At 45.3% G+C, this 27959-nt stretch overlaps 1 protein-coding gene across 1 annotated transcript in view; it reads right to left on the bottom strand.

Annotated features, from left to right (window-relative positions):
- Positions 1-1024: 1024 nt before the first annotated feature.
- The window catches only part of BOLA1 (bolA family member 1), an 87904-nt gene continuing 60969 nt past the window's right edge, over positions 1025-27959 (bottom strand). Inside the window, exon 2 of the mRNA XM_069652449.1 lies at positions 1025-1591. Coding sequence (XP_069508550.1) covers positions 1129-1566 — 438 coding nt within the window. The 5' untranslated portion in view covers positions 1567-1591 and the 3' untranslated portion in view covers positions 1025-1128. The remainder of the gene's footprint in view (positions 1592-27959) is intronic.

Below are 27959 nucleotides of genomic sequence, written 5' to 3' on the forward strand. Positions count from 1 at the left end.
GATTAATACTCGGGCAATTGATGAAGGAGATTTAGGGTTTACGTCTAAGAGAACACAGAGTAAGGAGGCAAGGGTTGATAGTAAACCCTGGTAAAAGTTATTCCTATTTGTCAGGGATGTTGAGTGGGAAGTAAGGGCATCACAGGTAGCTTTCCAGAACAGCTGGTACCAGAGGAACCTCGAGAACTATAATTGAGGGTACCCACAAAGGGTGATTGGCAATGAAGTACCCAGCCTGATAAGTCACAACTGGGATAGTGCACTTTAAAGAGGCTTTGGGTGTAACATTTTTAGATTCGATAGACTTAGAGGAGTATTGCAGACTTAATGACATGGGAACTATCCTGGGCGTCAAGGCATGTAGATAAATTCACATGCTGACCCAACATGGGATCCATTTGTAACTGTTGGCAAATATATAATGCTCTTGTGAGAGGATATGATGAAATCTGTTTACCCTGCTGTCACAATAGTGTACTCTAGTGATGGACAGGGCAACTATAGATGACAAAGTTTCCTATATAAGGGTGAAGGAGAGGCAGGTAGATGGGCCAAGGTCCACAACAGACTTCTTCCAATAGATAGCTTTCTCTTACACAGTAGTAGCTCATATAAATCATAAGGGGCACAAAATAGGGTATCCGCAGGAGCAGCATTTGCCAGAGAAATGCACACTGATTGAATTAGTTCTTATCCAAATCAAAAGGGTCTGCCTGGAAAGAAAATCTCGCTCAGGCAGGTGGCCGGCACAGAAAAATATCTACTTACCTGTTCTGAGTCCAATACTGTTGAAAGATGCTCTGGGAGCTGCCTGTTCAGGAATGAATATCTTGTTACTATGTAGTAGACGGGACAGGAATCGGGATTTAAAAAAGGGCAAAAAGGTACACTGTAGAGGTTACTTTGCGGTTAGAGGATTGAAGTGAAGAGTAATAAATCACAGCACAGGACTGGATGGGCCACATTTTTGTATACCGGCTGTCACATTTATATGATTTATCGACACTCAATTCACACAGAAAGGTGCACAAGATTACTTTATTATAGAAACCAATTCAAATGTAAAACTGTTAGCAGTGCAAAGCTGTAGACTGTCCAAGAGTACCTTTGCTTTGCCCCCCTTCAAAATTAAGCCTGGTTGCCCAGTTTACTGCTCATTTGCGGATCATTTTTAGAGCCTCCCAGGCAGGCAGGACTCTTGCTCACGCTTGGGTCCTCTTTCCACTGCTGGGGCGCCTTTGCCTGGATGGAGAGTGCATGAACTGGCCCTGCCAGCTCGTCCTTCAGGGCTTCATTAACAAGTCTGTGTCTTTGCAACTGTGGCATTCCCTCAAACAGCTTGCATACCACCACTACCTTGAAGTGGGTCTCCGACCCCGGGGGTACACTGTGCATGTTGCTCTCATTGTAGACCTCCAGGTGGATGGGTTCCAGCTGCTGGATGAGTTTGGTACGGATGGACGATTCTACTGGCTTGTCCATGCTGGAGAATGCAGCAGGACACCCAAGTTCCAGGACCAGCTGACGAAAACCTCTGCAACTCCTCAGCATGTGCAAAGAGATCATCGGGAAGAAATCTTCAACCCGACAGCTGAAATGGAAAGTGTGACATTCTCAATGATCGATACGACACTTCGCCCGCTATTTAACCCTCCACTCACTTCTGATCATCTCGCCAACATATTCACTCACAGCATGTGGCCCAATATAACGAGTTGTATTGTAACGCTGGCCTCACAATCATTTTTTTGGTATGCTACACACTACCAACCAAAATGGCACGCCTTTCGAGACACTGGACTTAATAAATATGCAATGTCTAAACATGCTAACAGCCGATTCACAGAAATCAGATCAATCCCTTATGGCAACCCCACACCACCCAACCATCATTAGCACCCCCACAATGGGCACTGTGCATGTGCTGCCTAATCAGCAATGCTTACAGCGATGCATTGTTTCCTTTTAGTTAAGCTTGCACACCTATGTAATCCAGCATGCATTCTATAAGATCAAAACAGCCCTGTTGTGTACTTCAATGGTCAAAAGTAGAATGGAGCTCAGACTGCGTGGACCTAGGTTATGTTGTAATAGGTGGCTAAGCAAGAACCTAAAAAAAACCAAAAAACTCCTACCGTGAGACGGAAAATGATCTTCGTTATTTTAAGAAATGATGTCCACAACACCTCAAATGCTCCTCAGGAAATAAATATTACAAATAATCGCATGAGAACACCCCATATAAATCCAAATGTAGCATCAAGGAGAGTTATGAAAGCCTGCTCTGTATATGACAAGCTTAATGGTAAATCACAAATTTATTTTCTTCACTTGACAACTGAGACTTTTTAGTCAGACAGTTCTCTGCAAAGGGTTTGCTGACAACTTACTTTATTTTTGGTTAGTTTGATCTAATCCCTTCTTTTATTCAAAGATGGAAATTTTTATGAAAGAACACGGCTTCCTTTTTAATGTGTACATAGATGCCTGTGTGACAGGTGGGGGAAGCAGCTAGGATACCCAAATTCATCACATACTGATTGATGAATACATATCTTCATTTTATTTTATAAACAATACATTACAAGAATAAAAAGAAATGAAAAACATGTACAATTATAAACCTTCAAAACCTCCTGTTAGAAGAACAGACAGAGCTGTATGCCTAATAAATTGAAGCTGCTTGAAGTACATATTACAGAACAGATAGTTGAAGATGGTGAGGTCCGCAGCCCCAGAAAGCTGTGTGAACGATGCAGAGGGTCTTGAACTTGATCCGTAAAGGCACAGGTAGCAAGTGGAGGGATTTCAGGGCCTGAGAGATGCGGTCCCTGGGCTTGAGGCCAGGAATAGGTCTCATGGCCCTGCTCTGGATGAGTTGAAGAGGGCAAAGAGTAGAGTAAGGCAGATTGAGAAAAGGGATGTTGCAGTAATCCAGACTAGAGAGAACCAGTGCTCTGGAGACAGTGAGCTTCTGGGCGAAGGTGAGAAAAGGGAGAATGCCTCTGAGGTGCAGCTGGAAATGGGCTTTCTTGGCAAGGCCCGTGATGTGGGGAGAGAAGGAGAGAGAGGAGTCGAAGTTGACCCCAAGGTTTTTGCCTCACAAGAGGGTGAGGGCACAAGGAGGGCGGACAGAGTGAGGGCAGAAAAGCAGGAGCAAGGGTCCCTATCAGAAGCATCTCAGTCTTACTGGCATTAAAGCAGAGATTGTTGGCAGCGCACCAAGCTTGAATAGCAGATACAGTTAGGGATGAGCGAGGAGGCGGCCAAGGAGAGCCTGAAGGAGAGCTGCGTGTCATCCACATAACACAGAAAGTTAGGGGAAAAGGTAGAGATCAGGAGGTCCAAAGGGGCCAGATAAACACTGAAGAGCCAAGGTGAGATGATAGAGCCCTGGGGAACACCACAAGTGGAGAGAGAGGTGGTGGAGAGAAAGGACCCAGGCTGAACCTGGGAGGGTCAGTCGAAGAGGAAGCTCAGCCACGCCAGGGCCTGATCCGTGATGCCAAAGGTCTTGCAGAGATGATTGATCAGGATTGCATGGTTGACCGTGTCAAATGCAGAGGAAAGATCAAGGACCACTTGGACTAACAGAAAATGGCTCAACTTTTTTAAATACACACACACACAAACCTCTCTCAGATCGCTTGCCAACTCACTGGCTGTGTGTGTTGCTTTCTTAGTTTTACGATTTCCAATTCACAAGTCAAGGTTAGTACCACAGGCTTGGCCTCGCCTCCCAAACTCTGCCGTTCACCCGGGAGGGTCGCTTGTGTCCTTGAAACACAATGCAGTCTTCTCTTGCGGGATCTGGCCTTCTCCACGTGTCTTTCGCTGCCTGTCAGAGGCAACAACCTCTGCTCCAGTAAGTTTGCCTTCACCCCAGAAGTCCTGCTCGTACTCGTGTTGCACCCTGCTCAATTTTTCTCTCAAAATTGTCTTTGGACTTCAAATCCCAGAACCTTTTATTCTGATTTTGCTCCAACTTCACTAGCTCCCCTTTTGGCACTCTGGCGGTTTTGGGAGCTGCAGGAGTTCAAGGGGATACCTGTTGTGGTCAGGTTCTCGCCACCTGCCCCTCAAAAGCCCTGTGCTTTCCTGCTTTGGCCAGGGGAGGAGCTCTGGTGTGGTCACCGCCAGGTAACCCCAGCTGCCCCTGGTTAGGCTCCCTGGGAGGTACAGTTCCCTCTCCACACTGCAGCCTCCCCTGTACTCACAGGTCCAGCAATCAAGCAGTAGTTCTTCCTCCATGCCTTCAAGGGTGTCTCCAGCTCGAATTGTCTCCCTCTGGCTTCCGTGGACCATCCAGCATCCCCAACTTGCTGTGTGCGCCCGTTTGTTCCACATTTTATACTTCTTGGGAGAGTCAACCAGAATCAGGTGTGAATGGTTGTAGAGGGAGGCCTGACCTTGCCTTTTGCCTGTCCTTGTTAAGGGGACAGTCTGTTAAAAGGGAAGAGTCTGTCATCTGTGTCTGAGCTTGTTTCTTCTCAGTGATCTTCACCCTCTCAATCCCTCTCTTCGTCTCAGTGTTTGTAGGGGGTCTTGGGAAGTCAGTGTTATCTGTTAATTATGGGAAAATTGAGTAGGGTATTGTGGGGGGAGGAGGGAGGTGGATGTAGGGTTGCAGGTACAGGGCTTCTGGTTTCCCCCACAAGGCTCTCCCATGTAGACTGGCGAGGGGGGTGTTCAAAAGGGGAGGGGGTACTGAGTCTCTCCCAAGGGCATTCCTCCCGCAGTCCCCAAGGACCCTTTTCCAGGTGATCCTCCCGACTAGTCCACCCCCAGGGTCTGGTTCCAAAGGCGATGGCTGTGCCCTGGCCACCTGAACAAAAGATCCTCAGGGTCTATCCGTGAGAACACCCTTGGGTTTCTCACAAAACCAACAGATTCAGGGTGGAGGATTAGCTGGGAGATGGCCAACTTCTCCAGGAGTTTGCCCAAGAAAGGGATGATAGAGATCGGGAGATAGTTTGTCGGAATGGAAGGGTCGGCAGAAGGCTTTTTTAGAAGAGGGTGCACAAGGAAGTGCTTGAGAAAAGAGGGGGAGAGGGGAAAGAACCGGAGGCGAAGGAGGGATTACAGAAATCGTCCATGGAGCGAGAGAGAGACAATGTTGTCCCTAATTGTTCTGTAGGAGCAGGGGGTCACCTGTTTGGATGAGACTTTCATAGATCAGACTTGTCTAGAAATCATCAGATAAGAAGAGGGGAGTACGGACAGGCAGTCCTGGGTTTTACTGGTGAAATGAGAAGCCAGAGCCGTGCAGAGGGCCTGGGTGGGTGTAGAAGAGGTAGATCCTGCAGTAGGATTGGCCAGCTCCTTGCAGATTTGGAAAAGTTTGGCTGTATTGTTAGAGGCTGCAGAGATGTGGGCTTGAATATGGACCCTCTTTTTAGAGAAGATGGAGCCTCTGAATTGCCTTTGGAGCAGGTGGCAGGCCAATTTGTCAGAGGGCGCGCCCTATGCGCCACCCCCCCACTTCCGCTCAGCTACTCTGCACTTGCGTTTCAGAGCAGCCAGATCGGAGTCGTACCAAGAGTTGCACTTGGTGGCAGGCGTCAGGCCCCTGTCCCGACTCATGATAGGGCTCAGGATATCCAGGGCTATAGAGATCGAAAGGAGTAGGTTGGAGAGGGCTGTGTAAGAGTGGGAGTCAGCTGCAGGAGTAGGTGGGGGAGAGAAAGTGGAGGCAAAGGCAACCACTGACACTCGCTTCATAGGTCGAAAGGCCGCGAAGGACGGTGGCAGTGCTGGGTGGGGCTTGGTCAGAGGTACACGAAGCTTCAAGTGAGAAGAAAGAAGGAAGGAAGTGGTCAGTACAGGAGTGAGGTGTAGTAGGAGGATTAGAGAGATGGATGTCTGAATAGATGAGAACATCCAAGGTGTGTGCAGCTGAGTGTGTCGGGCCAGAGGGTAGAATGGAGAGAGAAAGAGTTGCATACGTTGCGGAAAAGCCCAGGAGGGATCTGGGGAGCCCAGGCAGATGTTGAGATCTCCAAGGAGGAGAAGCTGAGAGGTAGAGGAAAGGAGAGGGGAGGTGAGGTCAGCCCATTCAGAGAGAAAGAGGGTGACCTGGTCAGGTGGCCTGTAGCTGGTGGCCAAGGTCAAAGACACCGGGAGATATAGAGAGCCTGCAGACCAGGCATTCAAAGGAGGAATAGGTCTGAGTGGGGATGATGGAGCAGGGATCCACTCCATTACACCTCCAGGCCTGGGCTTGGAGAGGATCTTGTAGCCCTCAGGGAGGAGTTTGTTAAAACTCGTGACATAGCGGGCCTTGAGCCAAGTCTCAGTAAGAGCGAGAACATCCAGATCCAGGAGTTCAAAGAGGTGGCAGATGTCAGAAGTGTTTGACAGCAGAGCGAGAGTTGAGAGTAGCCACGTGGAGCAGGTTGCTACTTTTGAAAGACTTCCGGGTAGGGGTACAAGAGAGGAATACCCATCGGGAGTGGCAGAGGAGCCAAAGAGGTGGATGGAGGAGGCGGCAGAGAGCTGGTAGATGGCAAGGAAGCAAGAGGGGGAGGCTGGAGGTACCAAGGGAGCCGGGGTGTGGGGGTGTTGGCAAGGTAGCCAGAGAGGCAGTAGATGGCAGGGATGCCAGATGGTGTATGACGGAAGTGGTTGAGGGGCCAGATAGGTAGTAGCTGGCAAAAAGGAGCCAGAGAAGTGGTAGAAGGAGTAGAAAGCAAAGGAAGGAAGTTGATGAGGCGAGGGAGGCGCCAACCAAATAGTAGGAGATTGGGCTGAGGGCCCTGGCCCACGACAGTGCCATTTAGGTAGACATTCATAATGACTCTGGAGGACAGGAAGGAGGCCAAGAGGACCTCCCACCTGGTGCCACCATTAATGGGGAAAAGGAAGAAGGAGAGAGAAGTGCAACCATATGAAGGGTCCATATGTCAGGCGAAGGATCGACAAAAAGGATGTTGGTGAGAGTCTGTCTGGAGGAGGCACTGACCAGGGTGTCAGCGATGGGAAGGCCTGTATTGGAGAACAGGGTGTCCTTCTTGAGCTTCTTCCTTCCAGTCCTAGTGAGAGGAGTAGGATAGGAGATAGAGAAGCAGTTGAAGATGGGGGAAATTGAGAGCACCATAGACGGTGAGAATGGGGAAAGGGAAGGACAGGAGAGAGGAGAAGAAGAGAAGGAAGCACTGCACAGAGCTATGCCACACAAGGTGGGGATTGGAGGGAATAGAGGGACGGGACAGAGGGGGGGGAAGAAGGCAACAGCACAGCGCAGACAGAGATGAGTAACAGGGGCAGCAAACCAGCAGTTAAAAAAAAAAGGAAAGAATGCGACACTCTGGGAAGGGCCTCGGGTGGCTGGAACAGCAGGAGGGGATTGTGCATTTTCACCAGCTGTTCCAGCGACCCGATTGGAAGAGTGCCCTTCCCGGGTATGCATTTGCCATTTCCAGAGTTCTTAGAAAGTCAGTTACACCATCAGTGGCAAACACTCGACAGAAGCTGCGATACGCCTACTCCTCCTTGAAGGACCTTGCAGCTATGCAAAGAGCCATACGAATATGGTATACAACAAACCATCAGTTTTCTGTGCTTACCTTCCATAAGCAAAATACGGCGTGCCAATGGAGTTGAAGAAAATATAACATCTAGTCCAGACAGAGTTGTGGGCCCTAAATAGAAACAACTCTTCCTTCAGATTGTTTCATCTCTCATAACAGGATCCTGTCACAGCCAACATTCAATATATAGCATTCCAATAGGTTAACTAACCTGTCGGACAATCTACATCTTCAAAGACGTAGTCTACAGAAATTGTACTAAAGAACTAGAGGGCTAACATTCTATACTGGAAGACAGCACCAGTGCGGCAGACATGGACACAATGCTGGTGGATTAGGAGCTCTAGGTAACCAGCTCGACTGGCTGATCACTCAATCTCGAAACAGATGGCTACAAGACAACGCCACGCATCTGGACGGATCATTTTAGAATATCCATCACCCTCACTTTGCTGTCACCAAAACAGAAAAATCCCAATGAGCCCAAGAGGACACAAAGTCGTAATTAAGAAAATCGAAAGGCTGCATTTTAAAACAGTGTATCAAAGTAATCCTGACAGACCTCAAGGAAGAGGACACATGTGAGGCCATCCTGTCTAAATTCTTGCATCATGTCAAGGAATTGGTCGACCTGAAGGCCCCATTAACATCTATTCGACCCAATAGCAACCATCAAAATTGGTTCAATCCTGACCTCACAGCGTTAAAAAAGGAAAAGAGAAGGAAAATAGCTGAAAGAACCAGCCATAACAAATAAATACCGCTGGAAAGAATCTAAAAAATCCTATAGGGAAAGTACCTGCCATGCAGAGATATCTTTTTACAACCACCAAATCAAGTTTGCCGACAATGCCACTGGCAAATTATTTAATATTCTTAAATCCATTGAAAAGCCTGATGCTAAAACCCCAACATTCACCCCCTCGCAGGAGTCCAGACAGTCTTTAACAAAATCAAAAAAGCCCGGGATCAGTTAAGTGCTCAAACTATTCAGGCCATTTTTAACCAGCCGCCCCCTAGGGCCACACCGAACAATATAGAAGCCTTTGGTTTCCAAGAGATCTCGATAGAAGACAGATTGAACATTCTGACCTCCATGAAGCCCACAGCGTGTGCAGAGAATATTCTGCCCCCTAAAACGATATTGGAAAATGCAGATATATTTGTGCCACTCTCGAGGATAATCAATGCCTCGTTTCACGAAAAGGAAGTGCCCCCTAGCATCAAGACAGTCATCGTCACTCCTCTTGTAAAGAAGCCCAGCCTTGACCAATGAGATCCGGGCAACCTACGACCCATAACCCATTGCAACTTCATCCTCAAGGTGATGGACAAGGTTGCCACTGCTCAACAGGGCCATGTTGAGGCGAATGAGATCCTACACCACCAAATCCAGCTTCCGTGCAGTGCTGGACCTTCAAACATACATGAACATCATGGACAAGGGGACCACAGGATTCCTCATCCTCCTTAACCTAAGCGCAGCATTCGACTTTCTCGACCATGGTCAGATCCAACCAACTGGAAAGAGTCGCCAATTGTTCTGAGAAGGCAATTAGTTGGCTCACATCATTCCTTACTAACAGGAAATCCAAGGTACACTGGGGAGATAAATTCTCCCAGGTAATGGACATACTCTGTGGGGTTCCACAGGGAGCCAGCATATCTCCCCTACTGTTCAACCTATATCTAAGACTGCTATGCAAAGTCCTGAATAACATCAAGGTCTACTTTGCAATTACGCTGACGATACTTAGCTGGTGGTGGAATTGAGTGGAGACTACACTAAAGACAGCAATACCGTCACAAAATTTTACAATAAGGTTGAATCAAGGATGGACCACAATTGACAGTGCCATAACAGCAATAAAACAGAGCCGATATTTGGATCTCACCAAGCCCAAGCCAATCACACACCTCAATATGAGTCCTTCCTTATTAAGGACTTTCAATAAAGGTAGTGGGTAAGGTTAAGACGCTGGGAATGATCATGGAAGCCTCAATGAGTGCTGAAGCTCCGGCCTCGTATGCGAGTAAGAACTGCTCCTACTATCTCAGGCTATTAAGAGCAACCAATCCCTACCTTAGCAAAAAGAACTGCACCACTATAGGCAGGGCAATCATACTCTCGTGACTGGAATATGGGAATGCTCTAATGCTGAATGCAAACAAAAAGTGTATTGCAAAATACCAGCTCTTCCAAAACAAGGCCGTCAGAATCATTAAGCAGAAATCTAAGACAGACCACATTAGCAACGCTACAAGGGAGATTCACTGGCTGAAGGTGGAAGACAGGGTCCCGTTTAAAGCCATGACTCTGGTCCAGAAATGTCTCCATGGGAAAGCACCAGCCTATCTCAAATCACTCAATATGTGCCAGGTTGCACACTAAGATATGAATCAATGGGCCAAATCATCATAGCCCCACACAAGAGATCAAACGGATTGGGTAAATCTTTTCCCACACCCGCAGCAGCAAAATGGAACAATCTACCTTTAAATCTGAGATTAGAAACCAACCTCCTGAGTTTCAGAAACAAACTGTAAACTCACTTCTTTAAATACATCTCTGCTCATCCCATAACTATTTACACTGTCTCCCTGGTTGCACCAGTTGTCTTCACATTTTCATGTTAGTGGCGTCCCTATGTTGCACCCTGATGCCCACGGGTGGTCGGCACGATACAAATAAATAAAAAATAATAAATAGGCTCCCCAGCATTTCATATGGAGGAGGCTGCAGAAAAATTGCCAAATGTGGGTTTTAACTTCATAGATTTTCATTGATAAATAAAATCCACTTTAAAAATTATCTAAGAGTCCAAGTGTGCTTTCAGTGCCAGCTTCATGCAACTATAGAAGGCAATACAATAATGCAATCAAAGACTCCCCATATCCTCAATACCAGTGTGCTGCCCTTCAGCATTGCGGTTGTTTAATTCCTCCACTTTGTAGTTAATAGCATAGTTGAAAATAGTTCGATTTTGATAAATGTGTGCATTGCCAGAATTGGATTATTTACACAAGCCAACATGCCCCATTCGGTTCAGATATATGCTCAGACCCACTCCTACACATTCTGGGCCTTGCTGTCCAGGATGTCCGATGGGAAATCCATGCAAACAATAAAATAAAAACCAGGAGTGGACACAAATACTTGCACAAGGCTTGCTGTGAAAAATAAATTACTTTCTTAATATAGTCTCCGCTTCAGGTCTGTTGTACAATAAAGTTGCTAGTTAAATGTTCCCACTAGTCCAGTTGTGCCGCCCTACTTTCTGAACCATTGGGATTAAAGCCACTGAGCAGTGTTTTGATAAATTCTGTAGGAAAAACTGGAAAAATTATATTCAGGTACGCTTTAGAACTGTTAATGATTTGTTGTTGGCAGTTAGCACATCAACACTTGCTTGCTAGCATTTCTGCATCCACGATTTGGCTTACTGATGGGCTAATTCCCTGGTAGAAACAAGGGTGTCATCATGCCCCTCTCGCCCCAGAAGGCTGTGAAATCCAGTGTGTTGAAGAGCCAGTTCAGGTTGTTTATTGGAAACAAAATCTCCCCCACTGTGTTGCAAACAGGTTCTATGTGATCACATCGGGGAGATTTGGTCGAATCCAAATCCATCAATTTTCTTTTAATCCATTTGGCTGCAAAGATAAACATGGGGAGACCCCCCCCCCCCAACCTTATTACCCTTACCCCCCCCCGCCCCTCATATATTTGTAGACACATTCGGTCAAAGAAATTCAATGTATTTGGATTGCAACAAATCTTCTGCGCAGTAAACTTCCTAGCAGGCTAGTCACAGCTTCTCAATACTATGCGGTCTTCCTTAACTGTTAGACATGGAATAATTATGAGTTATAGGTCCTGGCTTACAGTAGATGGGTGCTTGTCTACAGAGCACCCCCTTGGGTCGAGTCTGCCTAAGGTAGTCTGGGAACTAGTTTAAAGAAGTCCAGTGTGTGTTGTCCTGGCATGGCATTTCGGTTTTGGAATAGGTTTGTTTTTACTCACTCTCCTGAACAACTCCATGCAGGGGTGTAGCAGGTGCATGAATGTACACTGCAATAACAGTCTAAGTGGACACTGCAGCAGGTTGGATTGGGTTCATCAGTTTTTAAACCAGTACGAAAGTCATTTCTGTTGAATAAAGGTATGGGTTTTGCAAGAACATTTGTAATCCTCCCCTTCTGCTTGTTCTCTCCAAGTTTCAATGAACATGTAGCGGTGCTATATCTATCGATTACCTGGCATTGTTATTCTTGGATTTTTGTAGTGGTGGCAGAAAGCATCATTTGAAGGAGGTGCATGGTAACCTCAGGAGGAGGGAGAAAGAGAAACAACAGCAGAGAGGAAGGAAGAGATACAAGGTAGCCAAGGATAAGGAAGGCTGAGGAGATGGAGGAGAGAGAAGGCTGCCAAGTATGGCATATGCCCGACAAGCTAGAGTGGAGGGAAAGCAGTATGAGCACATGGGAAGGCACTGAGAAGGCATGGGGAGAATCATGTGAAGATTCAAGGAGTAGAGAGTATTGGGAACCAGTGTCCGATCTCCTAGGCCACAATCAGAATTGTGTTAATCTTTCAAGACAGACTACCAGACCAGTAGGCCTGACTCTTGGTGGAATCTCAGGGGCCTTGCATTGCTGCCTCCTCTCTACCTCTTGACATGTTACAAAGAGCTAGTGAAATAGTTTTAGATCATACTGATTGTGGCAAAACTGGTTTGCACCATTCCCTATTGCAATAGCAGCAACATTGCTGCTAACTGAATTTGCTCCATTTCTTTCACAAGGGCATTTAAATTCTCAGGCTGCAGGACGAGAAGCAGAAGATGACAACCAGAACCAAGAAGAATGTGGAGGCTGTGAGAAACCTGAAGGTGTCTCACCCGTTAGTCCCGGGGGATCTGTCATCCAGGTGGCCAGGATACAGCCATCGCTTTTGGATCCAGTTCCTGGGGGTGGACCTGTGTGGGAGGATCACCTGGATGAGGGATCTTCAGGGAGTCGAAGTGGGACACCAGAGGGTGGGAGGCAGTAGCCCCTTCCTTGTAACACCTTTTCCCCATCCTACCAGGTAGGATGCCTAGGAACTAAACCCCACCCCCTTTCTCAACACGAACACTCTCGCTGACAGTTCACTGAGAGACAATGACTTGTCCCAATAGAATGGTCAGGCAATTACCGATCATTACAGACACCTGACTTCCATCAGACTTCCCAACAAGGATAAAAGGCGGAGCACGAAAGCACACTGAGCGAGCAAAAAGGCACATGAGGAAACAGCAGTTCCAAGATGGCAGTTTAATACAGGGAGAAAGCCGGAGAGACCAGAGAGGGTTGCAAAGAGGTAAGTACCCTTGACCTGTTAAGATTTACTTTTGTGAATCTAGGAAAGTAAGAAACCAAAGACCAGGAACTAAGGCTGATCAAACCTGCACAGTGCGTCAGAGGTACCCGGGGCTCTGCTGCGCCGATAACCAAGGCAGGGAGGAGCGATTGCCACCATTGTACTGTCTTGGACTCCTACAACAAAGCAGCGTCAGAAAAGACAGCACAGCCGGTGTGTCGGAAAGACTGATACCAAACAAGCTTGTGATTTGAACAGAGGTTGCAAGCGCAATAGTGTATAAAGAGAACAGTGTGTGAGGCATTTGGGATGAGCGACACAAATAGAAGAAGTTGAACTTTATAACTGAACATTGGGAGGCCATACACCGAGTGGTCCGGCGCCAAGTGGGTGTTCTTTCGAAAGTCTCTGTTAAGTGTCCAATTGTTGCGGAGTGTGAGAGAAAAATATTGAGATTGAAGTGGTCATGCAACGGGTCAAGCTAAACCCTGTGCACATTCGAAAGTCTTTGATAGTATGTCACAATTGGTCCGAGCCTGGCTGAGGGAGACTAATTGAACAAGAGAAAGGGATCCAAGCCCAACAGAGGGGGATACGGGGTGAACCGAGAGTCACCCAAAAAATAATTCTCTGAAACTTGTTTTGAAAAGGATCTGAGCCCAGCTGAGGAGGATCCAGGGTGAACACCTGAAACAAGGAAAATAACATTTTTGGTACAGCAGGCCCTCTGCATGAAGAGACTTGCAAGAAGTAGAGAGACTTGGACACAGAAGGTCCTGAACTGGGAAAATGGAACTGTATCCTCGTGCCGCAAATGCCAGAGTGTGTGCTTTGCTCAAGTGATCTGCCTTGCCCCATGGTGAAAACGTGGTGAAGGGAGGCCAACGGCCCGAGCATCATGACATATTATTTTGTGAACACATTTCTTTTTCAAAAACATTACCCCACATCATTTGTAAATTATTGGTAAGGATTGGCAATAGATTTCGTATAGGCCCTTTTATTTTGACAAGACTCCATTAAGACTACAATATTATTTGATGGTCGTAGCTTGCTCCCATCTGTAGATTTAGATTGGCGTTTATCACACCCTTGTGCAAGTAGAAACAAGATTGTGAGACTGTTTATGGACTACAGAGACTATCTTGTTGAAATCCATGAAGAAGTCATCCCGTCATTTTGTTTCAAGTTGATCACAGCTAGGTTTACCCATATGAATCTTTACCCGTTTAAAACCCCACTCTTCTGAAGCGTGCCACTCATTGTAACACCCCTAGGAGGGCTGTTGGCGCTAACAATGTTTTGAGGGACTCCTGGTTCCTTTTCTTCACAAATCAGTGGGCAGAAAAAGTTATCATTGTGTTGCTATTCTTTGAAAAGGGAGTCTGTGAAATGGGCGGCCTTTCCTTCCATCCTCTATAATCCTAATAGACGCACTGTCTCACAACCCTGACTAACTGAAGACCATCAACCTTCCAAACAAACTAACATTCGTTTTTCAGAAATGTTTTACTTTTGCCCCACTTCTTTAATGGAACCGAAAGGTCTGCCACTCCTTCGACACCACCTACGTTTCTATCTACTTCTCCAAGGAGGTAGATGTACCAAGAAGGGATCAGTGGGTGGAACGCAAGGATTCTGGTGAAACAGATGTACTAGGAGCAATGATGATTACCATTCATAATTTGTTATTAGATACGGACTTGGAGTATATGTGACTAGAAACATGTCTTTTTGCTCAATGTCAAGACTAGAATTCTTGGCTGAAGCGAGAGAAGTGATGCATCAACGTAGCTAATTAAGCAAGTTGATATTCAATGCCATTGCTACCTATTGTTGCAAACGGTCCATGAGAGAGAAACGTACTGGATACCTTATGTTCTCCAGTCTTAGTTAAGGACTAATTTATATCCTAATTCGTTAGACAAGATGAATATTAGAAAGAATTGTGAACATGAAGCCGGACTGTTTAATAAACATGATTTTTTATGTCAGCCTTCCCTGGGACTAGAACCATAGATGGCATCATAGAGATGGGGAAGTGATGGAAAATTCACTGTCTGGTGACCAGAAATTAGGAACTACTGGCAAACCAGTCCAAATCTGTCAAAACAAGTGTCTAGCTTCCTCGGGCGATAAAAGGAAGAAGCCAGACCTGAGGCTTAGCTCTTATTTTTGAGGGTTTCAGAAACCTTGAAGAATTGATATGTAGAGACAAATCAACATGCAGGTGTACAGCAGAGGTGGTGTGTCCAATTATGTTGGAGCTGAAGTAACTGAACCCAGAGATAAGAGAGCAGAGTATTCTAGATGAAAGACTGAGATGCAGGATAGGACTAGCTGGTATGGAATGTGGACATGTGGGGGGGAATTAGGGGCGAGATAAAGATTGCTTGCCTAACAGTACCTAGCCGGACGGCTCAAGTTCTGGGCCTAGGCAGGACCAAATTCCGGTGCTCAGCACACTCAATGCCTACATCCATTACCTTGGTAAAGCATGATAGAGTTAGTGGTTACAATAAAATAGTAGCAGAGGGAGGAAAAAGGTGGAGAAGATGCACTGGCAGAAGAGAAGAGATGGAAGTGGGACACGAGGAACCACGGATCTGCAAGAGCACATTTAAATAATGGAGCCTTTGCTCTATTCATAATAAACACAGGCAAGGAGTCAGTTGTTTGAAGGGAAGCAGTTTCCATACTTGGGCCCTCCAACTAGTATCTCAGCCACCTGCTTTCCTAACCTTATAAAAAGATAGGAACTTCTGGAAGTTTCTTTTAAGTTGATGAGTTGTCTGTCAGGGAGGTAAGTGCAAAACAGGTCATTCAGATAAGCTGAGGCGCCATTAGTTTGCAATTTATGGACCATATCGTTTTGTGTACTGGTTACCAGTGAAGTTTTCTTCTGGCTCACATGACAAATTATATTCTTATAATGTACCCCACTCATTTGTATGCACATTGTTATAATAATGAATTACATTCCTCTAGTCAAAATATAGCGTACAAATGAAGTAAAATGTAAACATACTTCCAGTTTCAATGAGTTCAGTGAAAGCAATCAGTTCTAATTCTGGACAAAACCTTGTGGTAAAATGCAAGCAGGATGCCAAGCCATTCTATTATTTGAAATTAAATTGCAGATCTAGCAGATAAGAGGGATAATTTGTAGATTCGCAAAGCCCATTCAATGAACAAGACAAGAGACCCACCAGTAGAATAGACATTCGTTTTGTCTGAACTCAACCTAGTCCGGGATGAAACTAAAACAAAACATTGATTAGGAGACAAGATAGAAATTTGAACAAAATATGCAGGACACACAACTAAATTGCACTTCATTCAGGGTTGGATGCCATTAACGGGAATTGTCACTATAATTAGGGATGCAGAATCATAACATCACGATGTGTGATGTGAGAAATACAACTATCAATGGTCACAAATATTTAAAGAATTGATGGATTTAGAAATACATACAAAATACATAATAGATAGTGCTTGATAGTTATTATTGGAATATGTTACCAAGAGCTCATGAAACATAGGTGGAGGGTGCTTGAGGCAAATTCTAATAAGCGATTTTAACTAAAGATTAGTTCTAGTGCCAGGGTGCATTCTGCAACTGGCGTACGCCCACCAGCTGTTTCGATATACTGTCCTAAAGGGAATTACAAAGTCAAGTTACAAATTGACTAATTTCACAAGCAGCCTGTTTCATATCGGGATTTAGGGAAGTATTATTTTGAATTTTCGCCTCCCCAAAAAAGCATGGTGTGACTGCCTGATTAAGTCACACAGCAAATGACAGTCCTGTCCAAAATGATTACCATGCTTTTAACCTAATCCCGATAGAAAATATCCTACCGGACAATATAGGGTGGATTGTCAAAAACTTGTCAACGTGACGGCAGGATCCTGGATTCAAACTAATAGCTTTCGTTTTTTATTTGTTTTATTGAAGCCAACCCTCTCTAGAGGTGAAATAAAACTTTGAGGAGGCAAAGTTAAAAGCAGCTCCTGAGTAGGAGGCATCACCCAACATGCAAGAGGTACCTGTGGGAATGAGATTGGTGTGCAGTAGATCTAACTTCTAAATGAGCAGCACAAGTTAAAGTTTTGTCCATCATATATTACCCATTATGCTATAAATGTCTTAAGAGGTTTTTAATTTCCACTTTATACACATTCCCAAATAGAGTTAACATTGCATAGGTATGTTTGCATGGCTCCAGTTGGCCTGCAGAGCTCAGTGGTTCATGGTTAGCTGCTAGTATCACTTAACCAGGCTCTTATATGATAAGTAACCCCCAGCTCCCAGGAATTATTATTCCAGATCTTTCTTCAATATCGGCATTCGATTTAAACATTGCCGACGTTTATTAATTTCGTTTTACATACCTCCTATTGCGATATACAGTTGAGCATTACAAGGTCCAACTGAAGGTCTATAATAGCTTTGATAGTATAGGGAAGGGCAGACACAGATATTGAACAGTGATGGGCACAACAAGGCCCTCGGAGGGACCTACATGAAACCTTACATCTAACCTCTGGTCCTAATCTGTAAAACGGAAGATCAGTGGCAAATAAGCAAGCAGTTGTCAGGAGTATAAGAAATATTTCTTTTTTTATTTTTCTTAATCAGTAGCTGTAGGCAAGGAACATCCACCAGCACCATCTTTCCTCTAGATGGTCTGTTGTCTAGCACTGCTGCAACATACAACATTCCATTATCACAAGCTCAAAACACAACACACCTCCTTTTCACATGACCAAACAAGCCAGCAACACATCCAGCATCCAACCAAATTAGGGGACATTACTAAAAGACACTCAACATTCTAGCTTTTACACAAGAAAAAAATAACATGCATACTGAATACATTTGAATGACCTATGCCCCACAGAAAAAGAAATTGCAATCACACAGAGATGGGGAAAAGAATGTCAAACTGCACACAAACGTGCGCTAGAGAGTGCATGACCAAGAAGGTCGCTCCGCACTGCGCTGCGGCAGAGACAGAACAGTGAGGCCATTCCAAGTACCTTGGTCCGTTGAGCCCCCTCAAAGGTGCAGTCCTGTTGGGTGACATCTCCCCTGCAGGCTGTTTGAGATTGGTGGCAGCGCTTCACCTCTACAGAACGCGCTGCAGGCCTGATCACCCCAGGCAGGGGACTTGCAGGCCTGGTGTGTGGCAGGAACCGAACCCTATGCAGGAGATACTAGCGATCATCACCTGGACTCTTCTGTGTTGTGCCCCGGGTACGGCTGAGGCGACGAGGGGGCTGACAACGCTGGGTGGCTACCGGCTACAGGGATATACTGACCGTTACTGAAGACGCTGAGCTGAGAACATATCCCTTGTTATGACAGGCAAGTTATTTGTAGCGCGCTGCCTTTGGTGAAGAGCGGACTCATTTGTTACAGAATTGTGGTGTGTTGGGTGCAGCAACTTGGATTACTGTCGTAGAGACCATGGATGTCAATCTGTAGGTCTTTTGGCTATGCCATACTTGTTTCTTTTGTGCAGACCGGACCAGCTCAGTTTACCCTGCTTTGGTGCGGGGAGTGGGGAGCTCCGCAGGAGCTGGTGCCCTGGCTGTTGGGACTGGGAAACTGCATGTGTCCTCAAAGGAGGTGCGACCATTCTGATCACTGTTGGCTTGAAACTGGTTCCTCCTGCAGCATCTAGTCTGCTGCAGAGGGGAGCTGCGCATGTGGCCAAGGTGAACAAGCTTCGGTCAAGGACGACAATCACACAAAGAGTGTTAGGACCTCGCCAAAGCCCTGCCCGACTCAGCAAGGCTCACTGGTTCCCGAACTACATGCAACTTTCTCTTCCAAAAATACCTTCCTTCTCGGCCCTTCACTCAGCTACCTCAAACTCTCTGAAGGTCACCGACTTAGGTGCTGTAACTGTTAGCCAGAGCCCTCTGTCTCCTTGCACTTACCCAGAACCGCACTGCCTTGGCTGCACTTACGACGAGCAATGCTGCCCTGATCACACCCACGTCTCTTCCCTCTCCTTGGCACTTCCCCCCCTCCTCCCTTCCCCTTGCACTTTACATTGCCACACTTGCACGATCTGAATGACACTAGGCTTAGTAAGATAGTTTGCCTTGTCATCCCTCAGTCTTGAATCCTTTGTCTTGTCACGCCTAGAAACACTTGTGTAAAGGCACGTTATAAATGACATATCATGTTCGAATGCTCCATCCGAATTGTCCATTATCCTGGCCCAAATGAAGACCAGATTTGGGTCAGTCAATGGCAAGCCGGATAACCTGGTCTTTAAAAGGTGGATAGGATGCAGCAGCGTACTGAGAAAGAGTGGAGCATTTCGGAGGTGAAACACATTATTGGGACGTTGGAAGATACCAGTTCCGAAATGTGCCAAGAATTGCTGGCTCTACTACAAGAGGTGAAAGGGATTTGTGTGAAGAACAATGACCTCGAAGCGTTATCTAGAAGGAACATACAGGTTGTCGGTATATCAGAATTGGTCCCACCGTAAAAGATGGTTTTGTTCGTGGAAGGCATCATTGAGGTGCTGTTGGATCCCCCACTGTCTTCACAGTTTCTTGTGGAAAGGGATCATTGCATATCTTCTCAGGTCCCCAAGCCTGGGCAGTCCTTGTCCGGCGATCACCCATATGCTCATCTACAGAGATAGAGACACTGCTCTGCGACATGCACGGGAGCTAGGTGAACTGCATAACCAGGAAGCCAGGATTTCCCTTTATCCAGACATCACTCCCTCGATCCAGAAGGCCCGCCTATCTTTTGCTGCAGTGAAGCTTCAATTGCTGGAGTAGGGCCTATAATATGCTATGCTGTATCCCTCAAAGCTGCGAGTGGTCCACAATAACATGGATCACTTTTTGGTGATGCAGCAGATGCCCTTTCCTTCCAAAAATCCTTGCGAAAGGCTGACGGAGTGGATTTGTGGGCGATTGGGATTGGTATGAGTGTCCAGGGTAGTACAAAGTCTAGAGAATGATACAGGAGTCACCTCGAGGTATGCCTGGGACTTTTGGAATCACACAGAGTGTTGTTCTCTGTGGGGTTTTTATTCAGGATTAGGAATGTAACACCTTAGCCCATCCTTGGTACATACAAGTTGGTTTATGGGCCTGCTCTCCTCCCATCGGCTGTAGCGGCAAGGTCGGTGCTCCAAGACGCCCCGGATGGTTGCCCAAAGTTAAAGGTTCGGTGTTGTGTGTTCATGTGGTTTGGGGTCTTCACAGCGGGTTGGGGTATTGCAGTGCGGGGAGGGGAGAGTGGGGTTGAAGGTTTAATTTTTAGAATTGGTTAGCATCATGGGTGATCACTTGCAGTGAATTGTGGTCCTAGGATGACGGGTATAATGCCAGAGACTACTTTGGCTTTATCCTCCTTGATGTGCCCTGGTATGCCGCCTCCAGAGACTTGCTCTTTGATGAGCTAGAACATTAGGGGGTCTGAATAACCCCATTAAAATGCACAGGAAGTCGCTTACTGTGATTGGCAAGGGGCAAAGATAATCCTGCTCTAGGAGACATTTACCCAGGACTGCCAAACGAGGCGCTGGCTAAATCCTGGGGTTCTTGCAGATTTTACACTTCATTTTCCCCAGTCTCATGGGGTGTTATTACCCTCGTCCATACGTCTCTTAGATTCCAGGTGCTAGAGCATGAGCAGGTACCCGTAGAGCTGATGTTATAGTTTCAGGTATTTTAGCTTGCATGCACTTATATATATCAAAAACACAATAGCCCCTACGCGGTTGTAACACTACAAAAAAACCACATAACGGGCAGGTACAAAAAGATCCCAGCACACAAAACCTTGCTACTTTAAAATGACATCTTTATTATAACACTTCACAGCACATCATTAAAAACAAAGGTGAAAGAATTCACCCCTGACACAGCAATAAGGTTGTAGAAAAGTCACTCACCCCTAGGGTGGAAAAAAGTCACGCGTTCCGCCTGAATGGTCAGGCTTTCTCAGACTGTTGAAATCCAATTGTGCCGGTAACACCAAAGAGTTTAAAAGGGGAAGAAAGTTGCAAAAACGTTTCAATTCCTGTTCTATCACGTGTTTGGCAGTCATGTCACCACATCTATGAGAATCTCTAACAAACCCGTTATCAAAACCTCCATATTGGAGTGGTTAGTTTCATATATATATATATATATATATATATATAGTACTAGAAATTATGTTAATACTCTGAGAGAATTAAATTGTGCAAAATTCGCAAATTGGAAAAAGAAGAATATCTGATTCGACCATGTCCCATAGTAGAGACAGATTAAGTGCAAGTTGCAATTCCTATGGCATAAATGCAGTACTCTTAACTAGCAACATTGAAAATGTGCAAAATGACAAATCTAATATGTTCAAAAACATCTCAGCATATGGATGATAAGATGAAACATAGTATAAGTGGCAATTACTGTGTTATCCACTCAATCTTGTTCAATGGCAATCCCATACAAAAAAGTGCAAAATAGCAAATACAGTAACTTCTAATCAGGGGACCAATAAGCCTAGTTAAGACACATCCATCTTTGGCAAACGTCCTAGTTGATAGTTTGAGATGGTGCCCATTGATTGTAATACTCATGTTTGTAAAAACACATACATTTCTGCATCTATGTTGAGGCCTTTCGGTCTCAGAGTATCAAATTTACAGATCATCGTTGCTTCTAGTTGCCTCAATTTCAGTTGACGATTGCCTAGTCTTTTGTTGGGCGGTATATGGGCCAACCCCAAAAAGGATAAATGTCTCACATCTCCATTATGTTTCTCTTGGAAATGGCTAGTGAGTGGATAGGTTAAATCACCATTCTTGATGGCTCTATAATGCTGTAAAATTTGCATCTTTAAAGGTTCTATAATAGAGCCTATGTAGTGTAAACCACATGCACATGTTATCACATAAACTACAAATTTTGTAGTACAGGAGAGTCTGTGTTTCTATTTCCAACATAGACCATTCACGCTGATAAAAGGAGCTTTAGACACATGATTGCACATTTTGCAATTAGCATTGTAAAAGCCATTCTTGCTTAGATTCCTCATCTTGGTACTGTCAGCTGCTTTGGTTATTGCCATACTAGGAGACAACATAGTTTACGGTATGTAATATTGGGGGCATCATCTAGAACTGATTTAAGATGTGGATCAGTGAGTAGAACCTTCCAATGTTTGTTCATGATCTTTTTGATTTCTTTAGACTGATGTTTAAACCCTGTGATGAGCCTAATTTTGTTGTTGGGGCTAGTGTGTTTTTGATAATTAACGGATTTGGCTAAATTTGTTTTCCTAGCACCAGCCACTCTTGGAGGCAGAGCACCGATGTTAATACCATTTTGTATACCACTCTGGATAGATCCAGTATGGGCCCAAAGGCCCCGTCATTGTCTGCATGTGAAATTCATCGGATTGGGCCAGAGGGGTTGAGGACCTTGAACTCCTCCAAATATGGAGAACGTTGCACCCTGAAGACAGGGAATATACTTATTATTCTGCTGTTCATAACACGTGGTCATGGATCGATTACATTCTGGTTGGGGTTAGGCTATTGCACAAGACCAAAGAATGCACCACTGTGACCAAAGAATGCACTCTCCTTCCTAGAACTCTTTCAGACCATTTCCCAATAATGTGGAGATGTGAAGTTGATAGTGGGGTTATTGTGAGAGCGTTCTGGCAATTTTAGTGTCAGACACTGCAAGATGTAGTGTACTGTAGCAACATTTTGGAGGTCACCACCACATTTGTTAAACACAATATTGGATCAGGGCCCTTGATGGGAGACATTTAAAGTTTACCTTTGGGGTCACAGTATTGATCTTGAAAATGGTGTTCTTAAAACTATTAGAAGGTGCCTGGACGATCTTGAGAAAGAGCTGGGTTGTCTTGAGCAACAGTTGGGACAAGCAGCTGATGAGGGTCTTTTGGCCTCTTAAGTTCACATTGGACTTGTTTCGCATGCAGGCAGATAGGAAAGTAAAATTCCTGTCGGCTCCCAGGTTGGCTCGCAAATACGGTGAAGAGGATAGAATGGGTCATCTTCTAGCTCGCCTGCTGAAGAGTGAGGGTGGCCCCGTTGCGTCAGGCACAGTGACAAGAGCTTAGTGTCAGATCCGGATTCAATTTTGGGTATTTTTCTTCGATATTGTGAGAATTTGTATGCTGGTAGTGGGTCACTTAATCCCGGGGAGCTCCATACATACTTGAGCGATATTCCCTTGCCTAGACTGGACCAACTGCCTGTTATTGCTGCTGTTATTTGAACTGGCAATCAAGCTACTTGCTGCCTGGCTGAGACTTAGGCACCGTGATCGTGGCCTGACCTGGAGGGGAGGGGGTGAGACAGCCGGTGTTGCTATATGCGGATATTATAGTTCATATTTAAGACCCTGAAAATAACCTAGCGCCCCTTACGAGGGAAATTGATAGGTTTGGCGACTTCTAGAGATTATGGATAAACTGGTCTAAATCCATCTTGTTCCCATTGAATGGCAACACCTCTAAACAGAGTGGGTTTGGCTCCTAAAGGTGGGAGCAGATGTTGGTACAATATCTTGCCAATAGGGTGAGCAGGGACCACACCTCCCTTTTAAAAGATAATCACTATGCACATTTGAATCATCTATGATGAAAGATTGAGAGGTGGATCACTCTTCCCCTCTTGACATTTGGCTGTATAACAGTGGCTAAAATGCCATTAGTCCCTAAATTGTTTTAGTTTTTTCAGACTATTCCCATTTGGCCCGAGGCTACATTTTTTTTGCGGAACTTCATTCGTGGTTAGTGCAGTTAGCATGATACCCCAAGTTGCCCAGGATCCAGTGGGAAACTTTTGCTCGACCCTATGACCAGGGCAGTTTACGTGCTATCACCTAGTGGCCCAATCGCATTTTGCATCATTTTGGATGCCTTGCTCACTGCCCTTCCACCTTGTTAGGATTGAGTGGATGTCGGTTCACCCCTACTCTGCAGGCGATCCTTGTGTCCACAAATGTCAAGGATAAATGCAGGTTTGACACAGTATCCTGCGGGGCTGATGCACGGAGGAGGTTATTTAAGCATTTAGCCGGAATTGGGGGTTTGGGGTATTAAGGACATGGACCCTGCCTGTGATGAAGTGACAGTGCAAGATTGGATACAAATAGGAGTGAATTATATGTATGACTGATACCCTGGTGGAAAATGTGTTTCTAGGGAACAGTTTGCACTGAAGTTGGGACATGGCTATCGACTGACTTACCAATATTTTCAGCTGTGTGTGGCTTTTTGAGCCTGGACTCCTGGTTTCCCTCAGGAACCTCTTAGAACTCCTATCTTACAGTACATTGTGAATTCGGCCAATTCTAAGAAAATTGTTTCCAAACAAACATGGCCCTCTCTGTGTATTGTAAGAAAGGCATGGCATCAACAGTAAGACGGACAAGTGACCACAGTTCAAGGGTGTTTATTGAACTTCAGAAAGGGTTGGAAAAACACCCATATAATCCTAAATCTATAGATGTGAGCAAGTTATGACCATTAACAGAACAGTCCTAGTGGGGTCTTGTCAAAATAAAAGGCCTGTACTAATAAACCTATTCCCAATCCTTAACCTGTAAATACAAATAGTGTGGTTAACAGTTTTACAAAAAAGAAAGAAGTGTTCCCAAAATGATATGTCAGGCCGTTGGCCTCTCTTCCCCACATTTTCAGCACGGGGCAAGGAAGCAGACTCAAGCTTAGCACACACTTTGGCTTCTCCAGCATGAGGATGCAGTTCAGAACAAACAGCAGGGCCTTCTGCGACAAAGTCCGTTTCCCCTTGAAAGTCTCTTATTCGTAGAATACCATGGAGTGCAAAATAATATTTAAAGTTTGCTTCTCTTTCAGGTTTAGACAATTGAAACAGAATATCCTTCCCCAACCTTCTTACTGCCAGATTCACTTTGCTTTATTGTCGGCGACTTTCGAAACTATATGGCTTTGCTTTAATCCTGTACATGACCACTCCGCCGCTGCTGCATTCTGGTACTTGTATTTCCCAAGATCAATTCCTTTTACTTTACATTCAGTTCAGTTTCTATTCACTTTTCCTCTACTTAGTGATTTCCCCGTTTTGGCTTTTAGTTTCATTTGCTTTTCAGTGTTCACATCACTTCCCTTCACTTCAGGGACTTTGCTTTCATTTTACAGAGACTTCCGATATTGTGTTCACTCACAAGGGGTCACTCTGTTTTGGCTCTTATTATCTTTCAGGTATCACTTTCTCAGGTGATTCAGGGTTCACCCTGGATCCCCCTCAGCCGGGTTCAGATCCTCTTAACACAATGTTCAATTAGTCTCCCTCCACCGGGCTTGGAGGGAGCAATTTCAATTCAACTTTCACCTTCCTTTTTGATTTTGGGCCACTTGCCCACTTTACTTGGTGCCTTCCCTCATGCGCTCCGCTTCCCACCTGCTCACCAGAGTCTCTCGCACTCTCTCTCTGATCAGACTCACCGGGCAGCATTGCAAGGTCAGCGGCTCCGTCCTTTGGTGTGGGGAATGAGGTCAGGGTCTCACCACTTGCCCATTTACATCCTTGAGGTCGGCACTGGCCCCAAGGGAGCAAGCAATTGACCGGACCGCAACAGTAAGGTCCTGGCTGCCTGAATCCAACACGTAGGAGGCTGCAGCCCTTCCTTCTCACTGGGCCAGCATGCTGCACGCTGTCCTCCTCTGGATCACCTCACAGCTCCGAGTCTCCTGGTTTCTCAGCTCCCGACAATGTTCCCAGCTTGCTTTCGGTGTTTGGGAATTGAAGAGGGATTCTCTGCTGGTCTTACCCTTGCAGCCTCCCCCTTGCTCTCCCAACTGCATCTGACCTTTCTCTCTCAACAGCCTTCCTTAATGCACCTGTGTTAATGGGAAGCAGGTGTGCGATTAGTGTTGGGTCTGCCTGACCTTGCCTGACTTCATTAAGGGGACAGCCTGCTGTCAGGGTGTTCTAGTGTGTCTTTTGTGTCTTAGTGGGTTTTTCCACTGGTAATCCTTCTCAGTATTATGTGGAAATGGGGGACGAGTGTGTTGTGCGTTTGAAAATACACCCAAAAGATAAAGGGGTTGTATGGTTGTGGATAACGGGTGAGAGGGGGATACCGTGTCTCACCTAGGGTATTCCCATGAGAATAACCCCAGAATCCCCTACCTGGGTGATCCTCCCGCACTGGTTCACCCCCAGGGTCTGGATACAAAGGCGATGGCCGTGGCCTGGACACCCGAATAGAGGATTCTCGGGGTCTAAATGGGAGACTACCCCAAGGTTTATGTCAGTATATACACACAAACAGAAAAGGTTGCATTGAACACTAGATTTAAGCAGTGTCAATATAAGGTCTGCATCGGGAGTATTAATCTCCATCTCGCCAAATTAAGTTTGATAAGTATGATGGAAAGTGCCCCTGATGTCACATGATCTGGTAATGTCCGGCACTCACCACATTCTGGGACTCTGTACTGTCTACAACTACTCAAATAATTGGGAAGGAGGTTCCCATTGACCTGTGCTGCTTGTTTGGGAGGATATCTTAGCTCGCTATAGATACCAGGAAATTGCTGTGATTATGTATGTTGTTGGTTAAGTGATGTATCTTAATGAAGTGGTCAAGTTCTGCTCCATCCTCGACTCATAAATGTCTGATTGATGCAACATGGTTCTGTGATGCAGAGCTGGGTTATTTTTTAATGTTGATGGACACTCTTAGACCTTGTAATATCTGGGAAACATTTCAATGCTTTCTTAATAATCAATTTGCTGAAGGGGGGACAAAGTGCATGAGCTACGATTTACTATTTTGCCTCCCTTGAAAAATACCTGTGGGTGAGCTGGGCTCCTGAATATTTTCCACTCCTACAGTTAACCGATCAATGTTGCTGTCTGAGTAACCTCATATGGCTCGTTGGCATCCTATTTTTGTTATCATCCTCTTGAGCTGTAGGTTTGCATTATACTGGAAGTAATGTCAGATCTTATTATGCGGTATATGTGACATGAACCCTTGTACGGGATGTGAACCTTTCAAGTATTTTTAAAAAGCTACACACAATAAAAACAGGAGGTTTTTCGACTTACAGGAAATCTATCAAAAGGAGGGGTTTTGTTCTCTTTTTCACATCAAAAACAGGAATATTGCTAAAATATCCCTGACAATTGGTCCATTTTTATAAAGGTTAGCACTAAAAAGACTGCAAAGCAATAATGGAACAAATATCATGTTGGTTCAGAATGCTTGTGAATTATCAGTTGTACATGGGTACCAGTAAAACCTTAAGAGGTTGCGTCACCCATCACCTCAAATCACCTCGCTGGCTTATTCAACTCATCTGTTTCAAATGGTACTTCCTAGCCTATTATGAAACAGCCACAGTCATATCACTCCAAAATAAACCAAATTCCGACACCAACAACTCCTCATTCTACAGACCAGGACTGATAGCGTAGTGCATATTTGCAGGGCAATGATCAAGTTCATAAGTGCTATTAGTGCTTGGGTTGGTAGTTCTGCTAGATAGATTCCTGTTAGGTAGTTCTGCTAAATACATTCACAGATAGGTGTGATTAGCAAAATAAGTGCTCTTAGATTTCCAGAAGAGTAGGATTAGCAGGCCTAGCGTAGTGCGTAATTGCATGGCCTTGATAAGGCTCATGAGTGCTATTAGTGCCCGAGTCTAGCAGTCGGTCCAGATTATTGGCGATAGATAACTCTGGGCCTCAGAGCATAGGTTGTTGGGTGTCTTGACCCACGTTCAAGTTATTATGCTGCAACATTTGTTGCGGTGGGCTCAGAAAATCCAAGATGGCTGAAAAGCCCACATTTGCGCCAGAATCCAGGAAAACCGCGCAGTTTTTGCGCAAACCAAAATGGTCGCCTGACCTGCCACCCACCAGTGCGAGCGTGATGGGCCAGAAGCGCCATGAGTGAAACGTGGTGCCAAAGGAAAAAACATCAGTGCCTGTTAGCTCAGAAAGCGCTTTGAAATCACCTTTGTTTCTCTGAAATGCAAGCTAAAAATGCCCATTTTAAACACT

This window comes from Ambystoma mexicanum, chromosome 1p (genome assembly GCF_040938575.1).
Source record: "Ambystoma mexicanum isolate Mex_15411 chromosome 1p, UKY_AmexF1_1, whole genome shotgun sequence".
Lineage (NCBI taxonomy): Eukaryota > Metazoa > Chordata > Amphibia > Caudata > Ambystomatidae > Ambystoma > Ambystoma mexicanum.